This window comes from Polyodon spathula, chromosome 8 (assembly GCF_017654505.1).
Source record: "Polyodon spathula isolate WHYD16114869_AA chromosome 8, ASM1765450v1, whole genome shotgun sequence".
Classification (NCBI taxonomy): domain Eukaryota; kingdom Metazoa; phylum Chordata; class Actinopteri; order Acipenseriformes; family Polyodontidae; genus Polyodon; species Polyodon spathula.
The window spans coordinates 14,881,760-14,904,514 of record NC_054541.1 but is presented as its reverse complement, the minus strand read 5'-3'; the positions used below and the strand labels follow the sequence as shown (position 1 = coordinate 14,904,514).

At 41.0% G+C, this 22,755-nt stretch overlaps 1 protein-coding gene across 10 annotated transcripts in view; it reads left to right on the top strand.

The window, feature by feature from the left end:
* LOC121319500 (epidermal growth factor receptor kinase substrate 8-like) overlaps positions 1-22,755 on the top strand; it is an 88,398-nt gene that overhangs the window by 46,806 nt on the left and 18,837 nt on the right. For 9 of the 10 annotated variants that reach the window (XM_041256984.1, XM_041256978.1, XM_041256975.1 and 6 more), the window contains 13 exons: positions 2,208-2,284; positions 10,477-10,527; positions 12,175-12,242; positions 12,530-12,691; positions 12,814-12,963; positions 16,009-16,091; positions 17,441-17,580; positions 18,530-18,603; positions 19,404-19,530; positions 20,388-20,476; positions 20,920-20,994; positions 21,090-21,238; positions 22,070-22,250. In XM_041256984.1, coding sequence (XP_041112918.1) covers positions 2,208-2,284; positions 10,477-10,527; positions 12,175-12,242; positions 12,530-12,691; positions 12,814-12,963; positions 16,009-16,091; positions 17,441-17,580; positions 18,530-18,603; positions 19,404-19,530; positions 20,388-20,476; positions 20,920-20,994; positions 21,090-21,238; positions 22,070-22,250 — 1,426 coding nt within the window. The remainder of the gene's footprint in view (positions 1-2,207; positions 2,285-10,476; positions 10,528-12,174; positions 12,243-12,529; positions 12,692-12,813; positions 12,964-16,008; positions 16,092-17,440; positions 17,581-18,529; positions 18,604-19,403; positions 19,531-20,387; positions 20,477-20,919; positions 20,995-21,089; positions 21,239-22,069; positions 22,251-22,755) is intronic. The other variant, XM_041256980.1, reaches the window with a different exon arrangement.

The window sequence follows — 22,755 nt, the reverse complement described above, 5'->3', positions numbered from 1 at the left end:
TCAAACCTTCGGCAATCAAAAGGTACACTAACAAATGCTTTTCACATTTAGAAAAGAAAAATCTTGTTTGAAGTTGTTTTTGTTTTGTTTTTTTCTTGTTAGAAGAGTAATATACTAGAATAAGGTTATTACGAGAAATAATTTCCAACGTGGCTCCAAATAAAAACAGTCTTGGCTCTAAAGCCAGATAAGAAATGATTTCTTGCGAAATCTTAAAGAATATATATATATATATATATATAGATATATATTATATATTATATATATTATATATATATATATATATATATCTATATTATATATAATATATATTTTTTTTTTTTTTTTTTTTTTTTTTTTGAAAAAATATTATTTGGAGTGAGACTTTTTTGGCTTTAATATCAGGAGTCTCACTTCTAAAGTAAAGGCAGTGATGTTGCATTTTAACAATGTTCCTAATCTCACTACAAATGTACCGTCCATAATCTTTGTGAATACCTCATTTTATTTACGTCTAACTGCCAAAACTGGAGTGAGGGAGAGGAGACATAAATAAATAATCCCTTTTTTTTTTTTTTTTTTTTCTTGTTCCCGTCAACTTTAAAATGATTTCCAAATGAACATATCCCACTGGCCAGCTCCCTGAGTTCTCATTGCAATGTAATTAGCTGCCAAAAAAAAAAAAAGGTTGACCGCTCCCTCGTAATCACTTGAAAGTGATAGCATCACGGCTCCAGAGCCAGCAGTGAGAGATTCTGAAATGCTGGAACACACCCCAGATACCTGTTTGGAATGGAAAACGTGTGATAAATATAGACATTTGGAGAAAAACATCCTGAAAGAAATGTGGGAAGCATTATCACGAAGGGTCCCGATTTCATTCCCGATATTGGCAGGTGTGCTGGCCAAGTATTGGTGACCTGGCAGGGCTGGTGCAACACTGTCATGGCAGGCTCCAGTACTATTTTTGGGTGGTTAAAATGGAGAATAAAGAGGACCCTCCCCAGTCTTTTGCCATCGGTAATAAATGTATAATATTTGAAGTCCCGCTGCACTCTCGGGACAGATTGCTTGTTAAGTTTCTTTGCATGCAAAATTATTTTGGGGTAAAGCTGGCACCAGTTGCCTCATTCCTAGCCACTGTGCATATCCTCTTTCCAGTTACCTGGAGGATAATACATAAGAACATAAGTTTACAAACGAGAGGAGGCCATTCGGCCCATCTTGCTTGTTTGGTTGTTAGTAGCTTATTGATTCCAGAATCTCATCAAACAGCTTCTTGAAGGATCCCAGGGTATCGGCTTCAACAACATTACTGGGCAGTTGGTTCCAGACCCTAACAATTCTCTCTGTAAAAAAAAGTGTCTCCTATTTTCTGTTCTGAATGCCCGTTTGTCTAATCTCCATTTGCGACCCCTGGTCCTTGTTTCTTTTTTCAGGTCAAAAAAATGCCTTGGGTCGACATTGTCAATACCTTTTAGAATTTTGAATGCTTGAATCATCAGGTCGCTGCGTAGTCTTCCTGAGACTGTTGTATGACCAGCGGGATCTCTCTGTCATTCACTTTCGTTGAGAATGCAGTACAGTTTGGACAAACATTTCAAAGCTATCCTTCCCTTACCTTTACCTTTACAGAGTTCCAATCAATGTTAATTAACTGCCACATCAAGTTCCATGCAGTTTATGGCCTCAGTAGTATGGCAGTAAAGATGCCAGCTCCACGTAATGAGTGAAAGGTTGTGCTTCCAATCAGACTTTTAAAACACTGAAGTTAATTGCCATTGATTGGTACTGAATGGTGAAGGTGAGGGAAAGACCAACTCTTTTTTTTGTTTTGAAATCAACTCCTTAATAGATTTATTTAATACCTGCTAATAAATACGTCTTTTTACTTTCTGATATCGGACTGTGTAGCAAACCAGTTACAAATGTCGGCAAAGTGGATAAGGAAGGGAAAGCACAAAAATGTTTACTTTTTTAAATCTGGACTAAGCCACACTCAGACTGGTGCCCAGAATTAATTAAAATAACAATACAAACAAGTTCATTTCAGATTGGACTTGGTTATCAGGGAAAGACAGCTTTTCTTCTTTTGAAGTTAACATGTTAATAAATTAACTTATTTAATACTTGCTGATGTTTAATAAAATTACGAGTGTCAACACCCCCCCTAATAACAGCTGCCACATGCAGGGGACTGAACCCATGTCTTTACCTCTGTCTTGCAGTGGATTTGGCTCCCAGACTCCTGAGCGCTCCGGCATGGACACGGCCTCCACGAAGAGCAGTGCAAAGGCCTTGTACGGTAGGTGTGAACAGACCAGCGCTGAGATAATGAAAGCCTGCTCACCTCTTTAATGAGTTTTTACAGGACTGTCACAGAGCCACTTGCAAAGCAGTTTTTTCATTGACTGGTGAACAGCAAACCCGTCCATCCTGTTTCATGTTAAAATGAGGGTCTTGTTTTCTCACTTCAACCAGAACAGATTCAAATGCTGTGTGTGTTGTTTTTACCAGACTTTCCCACTGAAAGCAACTGTTGTATCTGCGTTATGGAAAGTCTTGTTCTTCATGTCATTAAGAGTGATGCTCTTTTTTGCCTGCAATGAATTTGTAAAAAAGTGCCAGGTTTTAGAAAATAAGATTCGCAGGATGACATGAAATGATAAATTTTCTTGAACTGGGACATTTTCCACAAGGAACTCCAAACAGTTTTACAACTTGCAACTGTAATATGCCTTCAAACAACATTTGAATTTATATATCCCTTTTTAAAGACAGTATTCTTAATCTATTACTGTCATTTCATATGTGTCATATTTTCTTCTAAAAGATGCATGTTATGGTAAGCTTGTATTTTGATTTTTTTTTTTTTTTTTTTTAAACCCTTTGCGGTCCTATGTTGGACCAGGTCCGACATTAAAATTTTCCCTTTCCGGTCCTATGTCGGACCCTGTCCGACATCATCATCAAAAAGATGTGAAGCACAGGTCTCTCTCTAGTCATTTTTTCTCTGGAAAAAGCAGAGAAAACCTTTCAATGGCCGAGTGAGGCCGATAGGAGCAGAGAGAAACCGAAAAAAAAGGGGCGGATCTGAGAAATACACATAGCCCCTGCACCACAGAGACAACACAGACAGAAACAAGGACGATAGCTGCTTCCACATCCAGAACTCAAAGAATATCACAGACATTTTCAGAGCCTTTTGAGATGTTATAGTAATAAAATAATGACTTGGATCGCATTATTGAGAGTATAGTGATAAAACGAGTGATCAGGAGATGATTTATCAGTATGCACGACTATGACGAGGCATGTGATAAAAACAGTGAACAACGGGTGGGGCTTGGCTGGAGATGCAGTACTGAGTGTTCTGTTGATATACAGTGCCTTTTAAACCTGTTTTACTTGGGGGGGGGGGGGGGGGGGGTACGTTTAAATGGCCCGTGTGAAAATAAATTGGACCTGACATGACTGACAGGCGCTGAATAAATGGACTGCTAAGAGTTTGGTGTTTGATTCACAGCTATTACTGAACAAAGCTCTTATTACACTAAGATATTTCATTGCAAGTTCGCTTTCCACTTCCAGAGGTTACATTTTAAAGCACAAGGGACACGTGTGTCTCAGAAATAAAAATTATTCTAACGTTCTTATTTTTGCAACGAAAAACTGCGTTTAAAATGTACTGACAGCTTGGATCTGGTCGTCCAAATTGTCAGTGTCCTCCTCATGATACAATGGCTCTCAAAAGTATTCACCCCCTTTGGACTTTTCCACATTTTATTGTGTTACAGCATGGAATCAGAATGGATTTAATTAGGAGTTTTTGCCACTGATCAACACAAAAAAAGTCCATAATGTCAAAGAGAAAAATAAAATCTACAAATTGTTCTAAATTAATTATAAATATAAAACAGAAAATAATTGATTTGCATAAGTATTCACTCCCTTTGCTATGACACACCTAAATAAGCTCTGGTGCAACCAATCTTCTTTAGAAGTCACATAATTAGTTGAATGGAGTCAACCTGTGTGCAGTTAAGGTATTTCACATGATTTCAGGTTAAATACACTTGTCTCTGGGAGATCCCACAGTTGGTTAGTACATTTCCTAACAAAAACTACGTCATAAAGACGAAGGAACATTCAAAGCAAATCCGGAATAAGGTTCTTCAAAAGCACCAATCAGGGGTAGGATATAAGAACGTTTCCACGGCATTGAATATCCCCTGGAGCACAGTAAAGTCCATTCTTAAGAAATGGAGAGAATATGGCACAACTGTGAATCTGTCTAAAACAGGCAGTCCTCAAAATCTGAATGTCCGGGCGAGAAGGGCATTAGTCATGGAGGCCACCAAGAGGCCTATGGCAACTCTAAAGGAGTTACAGTCTTCCACAGCTGAGCTGGGAGACACTGTGCATACAGCAACAATAGCCCTGGTGCTTCACAAAACTGCCCTTTATGGGAGAGTGGCAAAAAGAAAGCCATTGTTGAAAAAAATTCACATCAGATCTTGGCTAGAGTTTGCTAGAAGGCACGGTCTGATGAAACCAAAATAGAGCTTTTTGGACAATGACCCCAAACATACAGCCAAAGCCACACTGGAGTGACTTAAAAACAAAAAGGTCAATGTCCTAGAGTGGCCCAGTCAAAGCCCGGACCTCAATCCAATTGAGAATATGTGGAAAGAGTTGAAAATTGCTGTTCACCAAAGATCCCCATCCAACTTGATGGAGCTTGAGCAATTTTACAAAGAAGAAAAGGCAAAAATTGCAGTGTCCAGATGTGCAAAACTGGCAGAGACTTATCCAATAGTCTCGTGGCTGTAATTGCTGCCAAAGTTGCCTCTACCAAATATTAACTCAAGGGGGTGAATACTTATGCAATCAATTATTTTCTGTTTTGTATTTGTAATTAATTTAGAACAATTTGTAGATTTTTATTTTTCACTTTGACATTAGGGACTTTTTTTGTGTTGATCAGTGGCAAAAACTCCTAATTAAATCCATTTTGATTCCATGTTGTAACACAATAAAATGTGGAAAAGTCCAAGGGGGGTGAATAATTTTGAGAGCCACTGTACTTGAGTCACTCTCAAATGTATTTTAAGAAGAAACCATTGAACAACAAACACTCGATTCATTGTGTGTCTTTAAGGTGTTAAGGAGCACAGAGATGTTAATTTACACGTGTACAGAAATAGCAATGCTTTACTTTTTATTTTCTATACACAACAAAAGGATTAAATAACAAACGAAAAACAAAATGGTGTGAGGGAAGGAGTGCAGGGGTGAAATCCAAAACAAACTGTGATGACTCGTCTTTAATTTGTCTTCGTGGTGACCCATACATAAACAAAAAAAAGACAAAAGAAATGTTAGTGTTTTCAAAAATCCCGCTGCACCAAACTAGTCTCTCCCTCCACCCGTTACTCCTCCTACTTTACTTTCGGACCAACCCCGAACACAGTAGTACGTTCCCTTTAGTATGTAATGTCCCGCCTCTGTAGTCAGTGGAACACCAATCCCCAACCGACACGTGTCCTTATCCTTCACTTGACTCCAGTGGCTGGAATTTACATACTCGTACTTCCGCCCCTCACCAAGGTGCCGCCCCTCAAAAGATGACTTTTGCCATGGTCACGAGATCTTGGTAAGGGAAGTCCCGAGTTGGTTTGATGCCACCTAGCGACCAAGAGCTAAGGGACCGCCATCATAATGCGTTTGACAAAGATACGGTCATAATAGACGGGTCAAAGGAACACCCACATAAGAAGACCGGCGTCGGTGGGGCCCACGTGACTTTTTTAGATTTCTATAACCGGGCGTTGGGCCCCCGGCGTAGGGGGACCGTGACCATAAAGGGCTTTTGCGCGGCCATACATCAACGGAGGGCACCAGGGCTCCGACTCTCTTACCCGAAAAGAGAAATTTGAACTGGCTCAGGGGACGTAAGCAACTTTCACACATACCCTTTTATTACCCCCCCCTCCCCAACCCGGCCAATCTCCGTCCCCCCCCTTCGTAGCTATGTCTCGTGCGTGACTCGAACAAGGGGCCAGCCAGTCCCAACGGTTAAAAGCCGCACCGGGTCACACAGGGATTCGTTTGCCCCAGCACGTCGGCCATCCTTTTCCCGTCCCTCTTTTACTCTCTTCCCCCCCATCCTCTTCTTTCTTTCTCCCTCCTCCTTGTCCCTCTCGGACTCTCCGCTATCCCTCCACACGGCACGCTATCTCTGAGGTGCAACGACCGTAGACTCACCAGCTCGTGCGTCTCACTCCGGCGCACTTTGCCCCGACCCTCTCAAGTTCTTTATCTTGATTTTTTTTTAGATTGTCCATCCGCGAGTGTGCCCTATGACGGTGACATTCCCCGACGAGTTGCCAGTAGTATCTTTTCCTGAGCCCAAGTAGCACGAAGGACACATCTTTATGTAGACCAAGTCGCCTCACACAGTGTAGAAGCATTCCTCTTGATACTCCCTCGCACTGTGAGCGAGTCTTGTAGGGACTCCCCGTCGGTTGCTGATGCGCGTTACGGCCGAGCTGCGTCCCCCTCCATGAGACTACACTTATAACTATCATAAAAAGATGGTAGACAGGTTCTTACCCCGGCTGTCCAGGAGGCTGAATCACAGACCGAAACCCCTTTGACTCATCACAACAAAAGGTTTAAATAACAAACAAAAAAAAATTGAACAACAAACACTCGATTCATTGTGTGTCTTTAAGGTGTTAAGGAGCACAGAGATGTTAAAAACACGCAAGTCACTGAAATAGCAATGCTCTGTACTGTAGAAGGAGAGCCAAAGTGCAGGGCTTCTGGGAGTTGGAGTTCTTTTGTAACTCTCCAGAATCAGTCCTCGGTAACCAGTCGCTGCTCTTCCATTGGCTCGTGTTTTCAGCGTTCATGTAACCTTCATGGGACCTCTTGAATTTGGAACAAATACCAGTAAAATAAAAACAAATTTAAAATCAAGTACAAGTTTGCCATGATGTGTGGGTATTTGCTAATGGACTTGGTTAAATCAGGTTCCATTTTATATTTTGTATTAAAACTGGATTTAAAATGAATGCCAAAATACATTTTTGTTGTTGTTGTTTTTAATAATACATATTTTTTGCATTTAGGTAAACAAAATAAGTACATTAGTTGCAGTCAGTGTTTAATGAATTGTGTAGTTAGTTGGCATCTTATGATTCTAAACAGAATCTGGGAAATCCGGACACAGACTGCAATAAGTCCATTAGGATTCCTGAAGCAGTACACTCTGGCATACAGTCATTCAGGAGTGCAGATTCTACTGTTTTAAATGATCCTTTGACGCCATTGTGACGGACAATTGAGAGCTGTCGGAGTGCAGACCTTTGTGTTTTTATTAGTTTAACAAATAATAAATCCTGGTAGAATTGACTACTTTGCACTCCTTGACTGGGAGTTGTTGGAGGTGTTTGTTATCTCAGTCTAGCAGACCGCACACGCAGTGCAAGTGAGTGTTCAGGTATGCATTTTAATGACAAGACAGCAGTGTTAAGGTTAGGGTTAGGACAAGACGTCAGTGTTTTGAGATAACAAAGTATAGAAAACCTCTTTTCTGTGAAGCCGGTCTTTACAAAGGATTTATGCTAGCCATAGAAATGCCAAGGCACAGGATACTGTCTTCTACAGAAACACACTTAATGTAGTTTCTTATTGTTGCTGTAATAATGAATGCTTAACACACAAAAAATACTTGCTCGCAGCACATCTGTACAAGAATATAAAGTGTGACATTTTAACCCTGTAATTCCCATGTCTGTGTCCGATGCTTAGCCACCCTTCTGTATTATTATTATTATTATTATTTTTTTATTTTTTTATTTATTTTTAAAACCAGCCTCACAAGACAGAATTTTTCATATGCAGTTCATTGTGTTGCCAGACAGGAAAAATAACAGTGTTTTGTTACATAAGCCTAGTTACATAAATAAAGTAGCTTTTCTCATTTAAAAAAATGCTTGGGCAATACAGGGTTCAACTCTGGCCAGTGTTTAATCTGTAATCATTAGGAGAACAGATTACTTTTACTGTTATGTGAAGGTTTTATCAAGCTTCTTTCATACCATGACAAACGAGAATAAAAGAAAACTGCACACAACCTCCATGCTTTGTCTGAATGAGCTTCACAAGAGACTGACAGCCTTGGAGCAGAGCTTGCTTGAGCGGAATGTCATTTTTAATAAAGGCACAAACTTTTGAGTGGGTGGATCAAGATTGAATAAAGCTTTCATTTGATGTATGCGTAGTGTTTAACATTTCAGATGCTCAGAAAAGCAGATCAAAGCAAGCGGTTTGTATATTTTGCCACCTTTTTACTGAAACATGGTACAGTTTAGATCCAAAACTAATATTTTTTACTTTGTCTTTTTTCAAAATATTAAACGTGCCTTTTTATAGCCTGAAATCAGGTGCCCTATTAGTGCTACACAAACAGATTATTTGATTATTCGGATCGAGCTCTCCACAGAAGTCAGGCGCCTAGAGGTGACGGTCATTGGTGTTGATTAGGGTGTTTTACAGCTGCTTGGATTTGTGATGATCGCTGCTGTTCTTCGACACTGTGGAGAACAGAAATCTACACAAACCCAAGCAGCTGTTTCTTCATTTCTTTCACTCTAAATGGTAAATTAACAAAATCAGTGCCTGATTTCTGGGGAGAGCTCCGTCCGAATAATCAAATAATCTGTTTGTGCAGCCCTTCATCCTATACGTACAAGTATGGGGAAAATCATGATACAATTGCCTTGCAAATTAACCATGGTAAACTTTGCTGATAACTGGGTCCGTGCTGAGAAAATGTAGGTAACCCTTCCTCTGTGGGTTCTGAATGTAACTCCATGAGCCTGCTTCCCCACAGCTTATATTAGTTCAGATACGTGGGGGCTGTGATGTGTATGCCTCCGTGCATTTCCATACACCAGCATGTTAAACTGGGATAGTAACATTTCATGCAAGACCACATTATAGCATAGTAAACAGATTTTTTTGATAGCTTTTTCAGTTTTGTCTTTCACATCCTTTTTTCTGAAATAGTCCCATTTGAATCCAAGCCTCTGTCTGTTTATATTGTGTATAATTGCATCCCCTCTACAGAAGTGAATGCACCAATCCGCACAGTGATACAGATCTCTGTACCTCTCATCCATACCGTTACTCTAACTTCAGAGAGGTGAAGTACTGGATTGATTAGTTGCTCGTGAACCCCAACACTGATGTGTGATTCAAGTTGAGGTGATTAACATGCAATGACCTGGATTGTGTGGAGTCTACACTCGCACACACACACACACTGACACAAACACACTGCCCTCTGTGCACCTCTGTTGTGCCGAGCCCTTCGTAATGCAAAGATGTTGAAATCCAATTGGTATATTTTATTTCTTCTATTCAGTATACTAATAATAATGATGATAATAACAATCTTATTAACATGCTCAATGATGACGTGTTATATTTTTGGAGCAGAGAGGCTCTTGTGCTTTTCCTCCCTGCCTGACTGCATTGTTCCTCCACTGATGAGTTTACAGTGTGTGGGAAGCTTGCAGCTGTGTCCTTGAGAGCCTGTGAAGCGCTTAGTGTTTGTGCGTTATTGTTTTCCAACGGGATTCTTCGTTGACTTTCATTTTCTTCAGTCTGGTTGCCAGAAGTTAGACCAAATGGGCAGGGTTACTAAGAAACAACTCCAAAGTTTTGTGGCTCTTCATTTTGAAGGGACTGTTGTATTAAGTTTATACAGGACAGAGGGTTTAAATTATCAAAACCAGGGTTGTTGTTAATTCCCGTTTCCCCCCCCCCCCCCCCCCCCCCCCCCCCCCCCCCCCCCCCCCCAGTAAGCCCCCCCCCCCCCCCAGGGAGCGCTGTGGTCGCATGTGGTGAACATTACCACTTAAATATTCACCTCTCCACCTCAACAGCACACCCTGTTGGTGACACCTTACAAAATCTTACAGGCCTGTGTACCTCCCTGTCAAAATGTGCAGATGTTGCATATCTGCTCCAGGACGGGAGAACATGTCTGCTTTTCAATTCCATTCCCAATTCCTTTTTAAAATCCATTCCCCATTCCATTTCCAACCATAATTGTTGTGATCATTCAGCTGCTTAAATCTGAATCCAGTTTAATTGCCTAACAAACCGCAACGTCAATTGAAGTAATTTGTTGCCGTGAGAAGCTCATTTTAACAGAACACTGGTAATGGCAATTTTGGTGAACAGTGTGTTGGAATTGATTTAAAAGGGAATTGGAATTAGGAATTGTTTTTAAAAAAGAAATGGAATTGGAATTGGCGATCCCTATGAAAGTGTATACAGTCCCCCATACACACTGCAGCACTGTGTTAGTCATCCCCTCTCCTCAGCCTCTTTGTTAGCACACATTGCGTTTCTCAGAGGAGCGGGTCCTGTACACTGCTATGCCCATTGCACTTCTCTTGTTTCCCTTCCTTCACTCAGGGACGGACGGGCTGTACTTCTTCAGATCATCGTCCAAACATAGAAAAAAAGGTAGAAAGGAACCTGCAGTGGTTTGTTTGGTGATTTTGCGGTGCCTAGTCTAGCTGTTTAAAATGTCCTGCAAAACCAAAACTACTTTTCCTTTTCCTTCCTAGTGACACCCAGGCAGGAAATGTAACACAACTGTAGTGCAGCCATACTGCTATGAAGTACATCTAAATGTAATATCCCTCATATCTTTAATTCAGGCAATACTAATCAGAGATTTTTTACATATCTGATCTCTAACCATTAATTGCATGCAACTTAATATCTATAGCAAATTATATTGGTGAAGTCTTTTAATGTCGGCTAATTTGCAATCTAAATAAAACTTGCTTAGCAACTTGTCCCATGCCTGCATTCACCATAGAACAACTGTAGAAAAGAATGAATGTTTTTGGTTTTGCAGCATTAATAGATTGCCTTTTCGTTTGCTGTGTTGCCAAGCTTGTCAAAATGATGGTCTTTCTGGATGTGTGTTGCGTCCAAGTGCTCGCAGTGAAAAAGAACGCTTGTAACATTCAGCAACTGCTAAATAAATCAGCGGCATTTGATTTGATGGCAACAAACTGCAGTGCTGGCTGTAAGTACTGAGCATTGCAACAAACTGCAGTGCTGGCTGTAAGTACTGAGCATTGCAACAAACTGCAGTGCTGGCAGTAAGTACTGAGCATTGCAACAAACTGCAGTGCTGGCGGTAAGTACTGAGCATTGCAACAAACTGCAGTGCTGGCGGTAAGTACTGAAAGCCTATGTCTGGTGCCCTTTTTGATGTACAATTCTGAGTGGATTGCAGTTGGTGTGCTTTTGTTTTCCTTTCGCACTGTTTAATTGTCTGCACTGATGGTTGAAATAAGTCCCAGATCCTGCTTCTTAAAGGGGAAGTCTCATTCAAACGATTTACTGTTACTGGCATGCTTGTTTGTTTTTGAATATGCGTCTTTATCCGATACCCACGCTTGGTTAATCAGCTGCAAATATCATTTCAATAGCTACACCAAGTAGGGTGACTCGAGTATCGCAAGGTGCAAACTGACAATTTGGACGACCAGATACCAACTCATTGCAAACGATAAATTTAGCATTTTTTTTTTTTTTTTTTTTTTTTATTTGTGCGGCACATATGTCCCTTGTATTTTAAAGGGTTAAAGCATGTCGCCAAAACAAATGTGCTATTGTATGACTTTATTCTGGCTTTACCTGGTAGAGTCACACGCAACTATGGCCAAAAGCGTAGCATCACCCTCTAGAATTAACAAATTTTGCTTCATAAAGTCGAATAAAACCTGCTGAATAATGTTACGTTAATATATTGAATTACACACTGCTTGTAATTTTTCCATACCAAAAACTGACATTTTGAAATCTAACATGAAATAATGTACTACTGTTAAGGCTTCCAGTAGACTTTTGCACTTTTTGTAGTGTCTTTGATTACATGGTGTTAAATATCTTTTTGTAGTTTCTTTGATTACATGGTGTTAAATCAGATATTTAAATACTGTAGTTTTTATTTTAATTGTCTCAATCCTAAAATTTCCAATTGCGTCATTTAAAAACAAGAAGCAAGTTTTACCTTGAACCAGCACAGCCAAGCAATCGTTCACGCTGTGCTGTCTTGACCTGGGTCTAACTCTCTCTGTCTGTTTTGCACAGAGATAAGGAAGAGCTATGCGAGGAGCAGCCTTTCCAGCTTGTCGGAGACCTCGCAGTACCGGGTTGAGGTAAGGATGCCTTCTCCAGTTCAAGGTTTTTAATCTCCTTTCCATTTCCCATGCCTTTAAACTCTACATGTAGTATTATAATATACATGTTCAAACACTAAGACTAAGACCTATATTTCCAATTACATAGCAGTTTTATCCATTCCTGGTTTTACTCTGTTTAAAAGACACACCTGAGCTTGTCAAACTACTATTAAAACCTGGAATGGGTGAAACTGCTGTGCAACAGGAGTCTTGCTTCTCTCTCCTGTGTGACTGTATGTTGTTCTCTTCTTGGCTGCGAGCAGCACTTGACCACCTTTGTGATGGACCGCAAGGAGGCCATGGTGACCATGGAGGACGGGCTCCGGAAGCTGAAGCTGCTGGACGCCAAGGGGAAGGTGTGGACCCAGGACATGCTGCTGCAGGTGAACGACAAGGCGGTCAGCCTCATCGACGTGGAGACAACGGTGAGCCTGCACTGCAGGGCTAGCAATGAGACTCCCATTACATAGCGGCGTGATCCACCAGTCGCCGTTGAAGGATTCATGTTCCTTGTGTAAAGGCATCGCGCTATGTTGTTGGTTTTTAGAATGAGCTGGAGCTCTTTCCCCTGAGCACGATCCAGCACTGCCAGTCTGTGATGAACGCCTGCAGCTACGACTCCATCTTGGCGCTGGTGTGTAAAGAAGCAGGCCAGGCCAAGCCAGACCTGCATCTCTTCCAGTGCGATGAGATCAAGGTGAGTTGCACCACAGTCTGTGAGACATGTGCAGCCTTCTTCCATTGTTTACCCGCCTATGCATCCTAATTTATCAGATCCCGACTCACAAGCCCTGCCCCCCTCCTTAAACCAGCTGCTTTAAACAAGCATTCCTGCAGCTGTCTGCAGCAGTGAGGGATCAGCATTAAAAAGACACTGAAAAAGACATCCACTCGTTGAATCTAATGCATTTATTTTAGTAGATCTCACACTCAGAATGTCAATGACAAAGCATTCAAAATGTTTAAACCACAACAGATTTTATATAAACAGTTTAAGTACGTTGTATCAGGTCTGTTTTTCATTTAGATTAAATGATTTACAACGTATGTTTCTAAGTGTTTGATGGCTAGCTCTAATCAAGTTTAGACTCTCTTATTTTCTCTGCACTGTTTGTGTGCCTGATACAGCAAAGGGAGTGATAAATACACACTTGCATATAAACTTGCATTCACTTAATTAAGAAAGCGAGCCAAACTGGAACTTTTTCTTACAGTTTTTCCTTAGGGGTTTTTGTGTAGAAATATGTTTCGAAAGCCATGTAGGTCACAATACCTTTTAAGTCTTGTGCTATGGTGTGTTTGAGTGTGTGGGTGTTAGTCAAAGTCCAGCAGGCTTAAACATTGTTCTGGATTAACTACTAGAGACGCCTGCTGGTGCAACAGCAGGAGTTCCACGTCCACTGAACTGGAGTGCTGGAGATTGCGTTCACATCGCATGCTCCGTTAAAGCACATGTCGGCTCCTTGGTAAATGTTGGCTTGATGTCAGTTACCTGGAATGTGGCACTGGACATTGTAAAACTAATTTCTTTGGAAAGAAAACTTTGTAACTATTGTTGGTCTGTTTTTTTCACACGTTTTAAATAACTATATTGGACAGCTAAGTGGAGATGTATTGAAATATATCTCATGTCAGTGTTAGCAAATCAATTATGGGAATGCGAAAGCAAATACACAGTATAAAACATCCAGAAACCGTGCTGTAAATGTCCTGAGGCAATTTCAAGAACCAGGGCACAACTCGCAATTTGTGGCCATGTTTTGAGTTTCTTTATTAGTATAAAACAGGGATGTGAATAAGACTCCTGTTGCATAGCAGTTTCACCCATTACAGGTTTGTTTGACTTGGGCCAAGATAAAATACAATCTTTGATATCAATCTGGTTTGTTTCCATTGACAACGCTGCGTGACATTATTCACAGTCACACTATTTAAAAAAATTATAATTCAAAGTTAGTGAATTGTTATCAATTTTTTAATTTTTGGTTTGTTAATAAGTCAAGTTGATATTCATAAATCTTCCCCACGCATGTTTCAAAGAAGTCAACATCTACAACAGTTTTGTGAATATCAAACTGTATTTTATTCATAAAAACGCAATCAAATTAAATAACTCAACCAGTGCTGGTCTCTGCAGCTCCTCTCTTTATGACAGGATTCCCAGCCTTCCTGGCCTTCTTGCAAGGCTTTAATTATGCGCATTTGGCTGTCTTTAAAAAGCTTTCTAGTTTAGCACCGTCTGCAGCGTGGCCTGATTTTATATTCAATCCTACTGGGAAAGAAACAGATTCATTCTCATCGACATTGAGCACAAGCCCAAAGCATGACCTGGAGGTTCCAGTTTTTATTTTAGAAACATTCCCATAACATGAAGCTGCCACCACCGTGGGATAGTGTTCTTTGGGTGATGCGCTGTGTTGGGTTTACGCCAAACATAATGCTTTGCATTTGGGCCAAAAAGTTCAATTCAATCAGACCACAAAACATTTTGCCACATGGCTACAGAGTTTTTTTTGCATACTTCAAGTGGGATTCAAGGTGGGCTTTCTTGAGTAATGGCTTCCTTCTTGCCACCCTACCATACAGGCCAAATTTGTGGAGTTCTTGGGATATTGTTGTCACATGCACACTTTGACCAGTCTTTGCCATAAAAGCCTGTAGGGATGGCCTGATCTAGGCAGGGTCTTGGTGGTGCCATACACCTTCCACTTCTTAATGATCATCTTGACCGTGCTCCAAGGGATATTCAAGGCCTTTTGATATTTTTTTTATACCCATCCCCTGATCTGTGCCTTTCAACAACTTTGGACCGGAGTTCTTGTGAATCACTACAATTTAACACAGGTGGAGGCCACTTTAACTCTGTGTTTTAATTTTGAAGGTGATTGGTTACACCCAAGCTAATTTAGGATTGCTATGGGGGTGACACTTATCCAACCAAGCTATTTTCATTTTTTATTTTTAATTTCTACAAATTTTTAGAATATTTTTTTCACTTTGAAGTTGTAGGGTCGGATGTGTAGATAAATGAACAAAAAAAAAAACAATTAATGCATTTTAATTCCAGGCTATAAGGCAACGGAAGGTGAACGTTTTAAAAGGGGGTGTAGACTTTCTATAGGCACTGTATGAGTGTGTGTGTGTGTGTGTGTGTGTGTGTGTGTATATATATATGTATATATGTATATGTGTGTGTGTGTGTGTGTATGTATATATGTGTGTGTGTGTGTGTGTGTATGTGTGTGTATATATATATATATATATATATATATATATATATATATATATATATATATATATATATATATATATAATGTGTGTGTGTGTGAATGAAAATTCAATGATTCTTGAGAGCTCCTTTTAAGTAACATGTATCAGTACCCTTCAGAAATAGAAAATGAAATGGCATTGCTTCTTGGTGTTTAAGTTATAACCTATATGGGAAATATAACTTTTCAGTGCCAGTTATTATATACTGACATGGATTATGCTGAGGAAAATACTTTTTTTTTTTTTTTTCAAATGAATGATGCTGGACATACAACTGAACTGCATTGCAACTTTGCCGATTCGTGCGCTATGTAAAGTATTCAATCCAGAGTTTGTGACTTGTTTTTGCCCACACAGTGATGCCTGTGTTCACCTAGAAGTGTAGCCTAGGCTGTAGGTGCAGGTTTTTAAATACATGACGCTGTACAGCAATTAAAAATAAAACTTAATACATTAATGTTGCTCCCTCTAGGCGAACCTGATCCAGTCGGATATCGAAAGCGCGATCAGTGACAACAAAGGAGGCAAGCAGAAGAGAAGGCCGGACACACTCAGGTACTGCCTTCTCTGTTACTGCATATGAACAATCCCAGCACTGCAATTATTAGAGACTGCTTTCTTAAAGATTCTCTAGGGGAGGGAAATACAGATACTATCCTTGAGGTGTGATTTAATAAGGGTTTAAACACTACCCAGTGAATCATATCACAGCAGGGTGTTCAAAACCTTTGACCCTTGAACCTTGCTTCCGGACTGCTCTCCATTAACTGGCATGCTTGGTAATGCTGGTACACTCTATATGTGCTGTACATTTAACACAAGCAACCACTTTGTTCTTTTTTCATATGGCAGTAATTATTGTAATTATTCCCATCTGCAGATTAAAAATCGGAAGTACAAAATACAAAGCTAAGAATCCAAGTATTTGTTAACAGAAGAAATTGAGGTTATATTGCTAGTGCTCAATCAATCAATCAATCAATCAGTCAGTCAATAAATCAGTCAACCTTTAATAAATAAACAGGTCAACCTTAGGGACCACCATCACAAAGCACAGTGTTTCGTGTCATAGGTAATTTTAGACAAATACAGTTTATGCATAATATACTGATTATGTACTAGTATATATATATATATCATAAATATAAAATCCAGAGGAAATAATATATATATATATATATAAATAAATATATACATAAAAGCATAGTACATTAAATACAGAGGAAAGTGAATAATACATGAAATAGTACATTTAATACAGCTGAAAGTGGAGAATACATGATGGTAACATAATATGTTAAATAGTGGCAGCAGCACAGCAGCTAACACCGTGCTAGTAAGAGCAAGAGTATGGATTGGTAACCAAGGTTATAAATCAGTAATAATAATAATAATAATCATAACAGTAATCATAATAGTAGTAAAATATTTTTAGATTCTGTGGGGGTTTGTGCTGTTTCTCAATGTGAATTATGTTATGTATGAAACAGCTCCCCCTGTGGGTCTCAGTGGGAGTTGCGAATGTCAAGTACAGTACATTCTAAATTTCAATTCTTTGTCTCTCTGTAACCTGTTCTCCAATGCTGTAGTTTAGTCTCCAGTGATGTTACACCCACGTACTATACAACTATAAACACCAATATTAAGATACCAGAGTTAAGTCAGGTCGACTAAGGTTTTGATTATATTGGGGATGGAAATAAGACTACAAGCTTGATCAGCCACAGTGTACAGGTAACAAGCTCAAGTGTGTCTTATTAAATTTGTTGTGAAACCAGCAATGGATCAAACTTCTCTGCAATGAGAGTCTTATTTCCAGTCCCGGGCCTAAATATTAAATCCACATTTCTGAGATGGTACTGCAGTCTATCTACAATGCTTCCCTGTTTGTTTTACCTTCCCAGGATGATTTTGAAGAGTGGCAGCACCATCCCTCCGCCCCCCTCTGCCCCGGCCCCAGTCCCCCCTGCCACTGTCACGCAGGTGGATGTGAAGAGCAGGGTGGCAGTCTGGTCAGCCTGGGCAACTTCTGAGAACCAAGACTGTGAGTGAAGTGCAGAGCAAACCAACCAACCAAACAGTCACTTCACACACTGCAGAGCAAACCAGCCAACCAACCAGACACTTCACACACTGCAGAGCAAACCAGCCAACCAACCAAACAGTCACTTCACACACTGCAGAACAAACCAGCCAGCCAACCAACCAGACACTTCACGCACTGCAGAGCAAACCAGCCAACCAACCAACCAGACACTTCACACACTGCAGAGCAAACCAGCCAACCAAACAACCAGACACTTCACACACTGCAGAGCAAACCAACCAACCAACCAACCAACCAGACACTTCACACACTGCAGAGCAAACCAACCAACCAACCAGACACTTCACACACTGCAGAGCAAACCAGCCAACCAACCAGACTCTTCACACACTGCAGAGCAAACCAACCAACCAACCAACCAGACTCTTCACACACTGCAGAGCAAACCAGCCAACCAACCAACCAGACACTTCACACACTGCAGAAACAAAGCTGTTCAAACTGTGAGAACTAATTTCTGTTATACTAGGAGACACTCTACACAGTGTGTAGTGTGAAAGTAAAAGATTGTACTCATGAACTGCTATTAAACATAACATTTAAAAATATACTGTATATATATTCAGAAGTGTCATGTGTCCTATGGGGTGACACAGGATAAGATGTCCTAGAATATTAACCTTTCAAAGGCGATTTTAGTTGATTTCTCATTTGTAATTTATAAGTATATATAAAAAATAACACCAGATGGCATCTTCAACTATGTCAGTGACTGAATGCAGAGCACTGCTGGTTCTTTTTACAGCATTCTTACCTAGTTACTGCATATCATTGTGTTCTAAGAGGCTGAGTGATCTGTGTTTCGTTACCTCATAACATTGTGTTCTAAGAGACCTGAATGATTGTTTGATGTTTCCATGCCTTCTCATCCATGTCTCTCTCACAGGTGATAAGCAGAGGATGGTTCTGGAGCACGAGGAGACCCTGGAGATGTTGGGAGAGCACGTGGACTGTGACGTGGTACGAGACTGCGTGTAACAGGACGGGGGCTGGGTGCGAATCAGCAACCCAGCGCACCGCAAGAGACCTTCTTGACCTCTGTGCAAAACAGCCAGGCTTGTCTGCCTTCGTGCTTGTATAGCAGGGGGCAGAATCTGTAAATGCAGTGTATCACACAGCAACGTCCGCTACATGCAGAGTCAAGGACTTTTTTGGCTCAAGGCCCCCTGTGACATTCGGCATTCGGTTACACATGCAGCCATTTGGTTAATTACTTCTCCCATTGTGGTGTATCCATGGCCAAGTGTTTTGCATCATCTAGAATTTTAGGATTGAGACATTTATTAAAAACTATTTAGTAATTCAAAATGTTAACGTATCATTATTCAGCAGGTTTCATTCGAAATTATGAAGTAAAATTAGTTAATTCTGTAGGGTGATGCAAAACTTTTGGGCTATAGCTGTACACTGAGTGAGAGCCCCATTCAAACCTGTCGAGCGAGGGGACGGGTTAGGGTTATCGAGCGAGGGGACGGGTTAGGGTTATCGAGCGAGGGGACGGGTTAGGGTTATCGAGCGAGGGGACGGGTTAGGGTTATCGAGCGAGGGGACGGGTTAGGGTTATCTACTGAGCTAATGGGTTAGGGTTATCGAGCGAGGTGAGGGGTTAGGGTTATTGAGCAAGGTGATAGTATGAGATCTTTTACGCCCCTGTCCTTGTGATTGAATTACAGAATTAGATTCTTGTGCACAAGTCAATTTGATGCATTGCGACCTGGATGTGTTTTTTATTTATATATAAAATTTTATTTTTTTTGCAGCAAATTTTAAACCATCTTTTGGAAGACATTGAGTATTTTGTTACCAAACTTCAGAAATCTGCTGAAGCGTTTTCTGAACTGTCAAAGAGGAAGAAATCCAAGAAAAGTAAAAAGAAGGGGCCGGGAGGCAAGTGATTTAATAAACTGATATAAATGGTGCAATCTGTGTGCTTTTTAGGATTGGCTAAATCAGACTGATGTTAGTTTTTGCTCCAAAAAATCTTCCCAATGTTTTGATATTTTTAACAAAGGAAAGTGTGTTTACAAACAGTGGAGTTACTTTTGATGTAGTTGAAACTACATTCACGTATGTCATTTTAAATCTATTAATGTGTTTCTTATGCCATTTACTACATAGTTACTGTTGTAACAATCTACTATTCCTTTCTATTTAAACCTTCAGGCATCCTGGTATTGAATCTATGTATTTTATTTTATTCTTATGTTTGAGAGGTGATTCTGTATTATTTTATATAACGCTGTACCTTTTGCCCCTATATATTTTATTTTGTTACATTTTTGGCAAAATATACCCGAAACAAGGTTGTAGTTTTGCATGCTGGGTTTCTTAAGACTGAATATTTATTTTCTCTATTTGCAATTTCACTTTTATCTTTACAAGTGTATTTACACATTTTACACGTGCTCTTGTGTGTGTATATATTTGTTTGATTGGTAATTGTTTATATTTATATATATATATATATACACACACTAATATCTGCGTCATTCTAAGCAACAAGGATGGAAAGTTCTGCATCAGTCTCCTTGTCCATTTACAGCATTCATTTATTTACACATAACAAGAGAAACTTGATGAGAATCTTGTACTTTGTTAATGCTCACGTAACCTTCAGACTGTATTCCCCTGTATTATGACTCGGCTACAGTAAATTCAACTCGAAGGCTTGTCATTCTAGCAAACTGCTTCAAACCAGGTTGCTGCAGAACTGTTATAGCTGCTGTTCTGTTTGTGCCCACCAGAGGGAGTCCTGACTCTTCGGGCGAAGCCACCGACTCGGGAACAGTTTGTCGACTGTTTCCAGAAGTTCAAGCATGCCTTCAACATGCTGGTATGTCTGCAGATTGACGCTGCGTGTTTCAGTTGGAGAATGTGTTCAATGTGTCTTTGACTCCTTTGGGCATTTTTTAATTAGAATTGACCCAGTGGAATTGATTCAGTTGTTACACTAATTATGTGGTCTATTAGAAATATAATATGTGGGTTACAAAAATGGCCATAAATAAATATTCTAATCTATTTCATGTCATAATATATTTTAGGTATTCCTAAAACTTTTTGATAGTTAGCCAAATGACCGTTTCACAAATTGACGTCCATACTTCTGTTAATCCAGGCAGTCTTGGGGGGGGGGGGGGGGGGGGGGGGGGGGGGGGGGGGGGGGGGGGGGGGGGGGGGGGGGGGGGTGGGGGGTGAAGGGGGGGGGGTGGGGGGGGTGTTTCACGTGCTATGACATTCATTTGCCCTCTCAGTAACACGACTTCTCTCCTGTAGGGCAAATTACGAACCCACATTCAGAACCCAAGTGCCCCCGATCTGATCCACTTCCTGTTCACACCACTCAAAATGGTGAGTGCCAGCACAGCCAGAGGCCTTGCACACTCGCAGTTTTGAAGTGCCCAGTCCTGCTAGACCAGCCTGATGTGTTCGCTTCCTTCTCTCAGGTGATCCAGACCACTGGGGGGATAGAACTGGCCAGCAGCGTCCTCAGCCCCTTGCTAACGAGAGACTCCATCGACTTCCTGCACTCCTGCCTCACACCGGGGGAAAGACAGCTGTGGGTGTCACTCGGTGATGCCTGGATCAAACCAAGGTGAACACACTGGACTTCACTTCTCTCCAGAGCAGGGCTGTTCATTTCACGTTGCAATAGAGCTTCAGGCGAATCCAGGGCAGTCCAGCAAATGACTCCTGAGCCCTGTATGGCTCCCTATTGTGCATTCTTGTGCAGTATTCTGTTTAGAGCTTGATAAAAAAAAAAAAGTGCAAGGGTAGTCTTTGGTAGAATCAAGTACAGTCAAAATGCAAAGAAAGTCATGTTGTTTTTAAACATACCTCGTGTTTCAGGGATAGAAATAAGTCTCCTATTGAACAGCAGTTTCACCCATTCCAGGTTTTACTACGAGCTTGAATAGCCACAGTGTACAGGAAACAAGCTCAGGTGTAAACCAGGAATGTGCCAGTCTTATTTATTTCCCTGTGTTTAATGAGCACAAACTTACTGAGTGTCTTTGGTACAGTTAAGCTAAACCTTTTCTTTTTTATAGTGCCTCTTGCTACTAATCTAGCCTACTAAATGTATTTCATGTTGCAGTCTGTTAGAAATGTATTCATTGTGTGTTTGTAGCTCTAAGTACTCCCTGGTTATTTGTAGGACTCTTTTAATCAAACAGCTGTGCTTACCATTCACTTATTTACAGGTGCACATAACAGCATGAGAATCTCTGAGAGTTGCTGGGATGTTTCTTTTAACCAGAGACATGCTCTGGTATTTATTGCAGTGGTCAAGTGTCATGTGTTTAAAAAGTGAGCTGCTGCTTCTGCATATTTAATAGAAATGCAAAGGACCTCTTGGAGACATGAAACCCAGCTTATGTGCCACCTTGTCCAGACTGCTGCATCCAACTTTCTCTCCCTGGCACAGGAGCGACTGGCCCAAGGACCACTACATCCCCACCTACGTGCCTCGCTTCCGCAAAGGCTGGGAGCCGCCCCTGCTGAACTTCATGGGGAGCCCACAGGAGCAGGACCTCCACCAGCTGGCAGAGTCTGTGAGCCAGGCTGCTGAGCACCCCAGAGAGGAGCATCGCAGGCTGTCGCTTGAGGTGTGGGGTGGAGTCTATACCAGCTGTACTGTGTGCGGGGGCAGATTCTATACCAGCTTTACTGTGTGCGGGGGCGGAGTCCATACCACCTTTCACTGTGTGATGGGGCAGAGTCCACCCCTGTTTTCAGCAGGGGCAGAGTCTACCAGCTTTACTGTGTGCGGAGGCGGAGTCTATACCAGCTTTCATTGTGTGTGGGGGCGGAGTCTACCAACTTTCACTGTGTGCAGGGGCGGAGTCTATAGCAGCTTTCAGCAGGGGCGGAGTCTACATCAGCTTTCACTGTGTGTGGGGGCGGAGTCTACACCACCTTTCTCTGTGTGGGGGCGAGGTCTATACCAGCTTTCACTGTGCTGGGGAGGAGTATATATCAGCTTTCACTGTGTGCGGGAATGAGGTCTCTACCAGCTTTCACTGTGTGTGGGGGCGGAGTTTATACCAGCTTTCACTCTGTGCGGGGGCAGAGTCTATCCAGCTTTTACTGTGTGTGTGTGCAACCAGATTT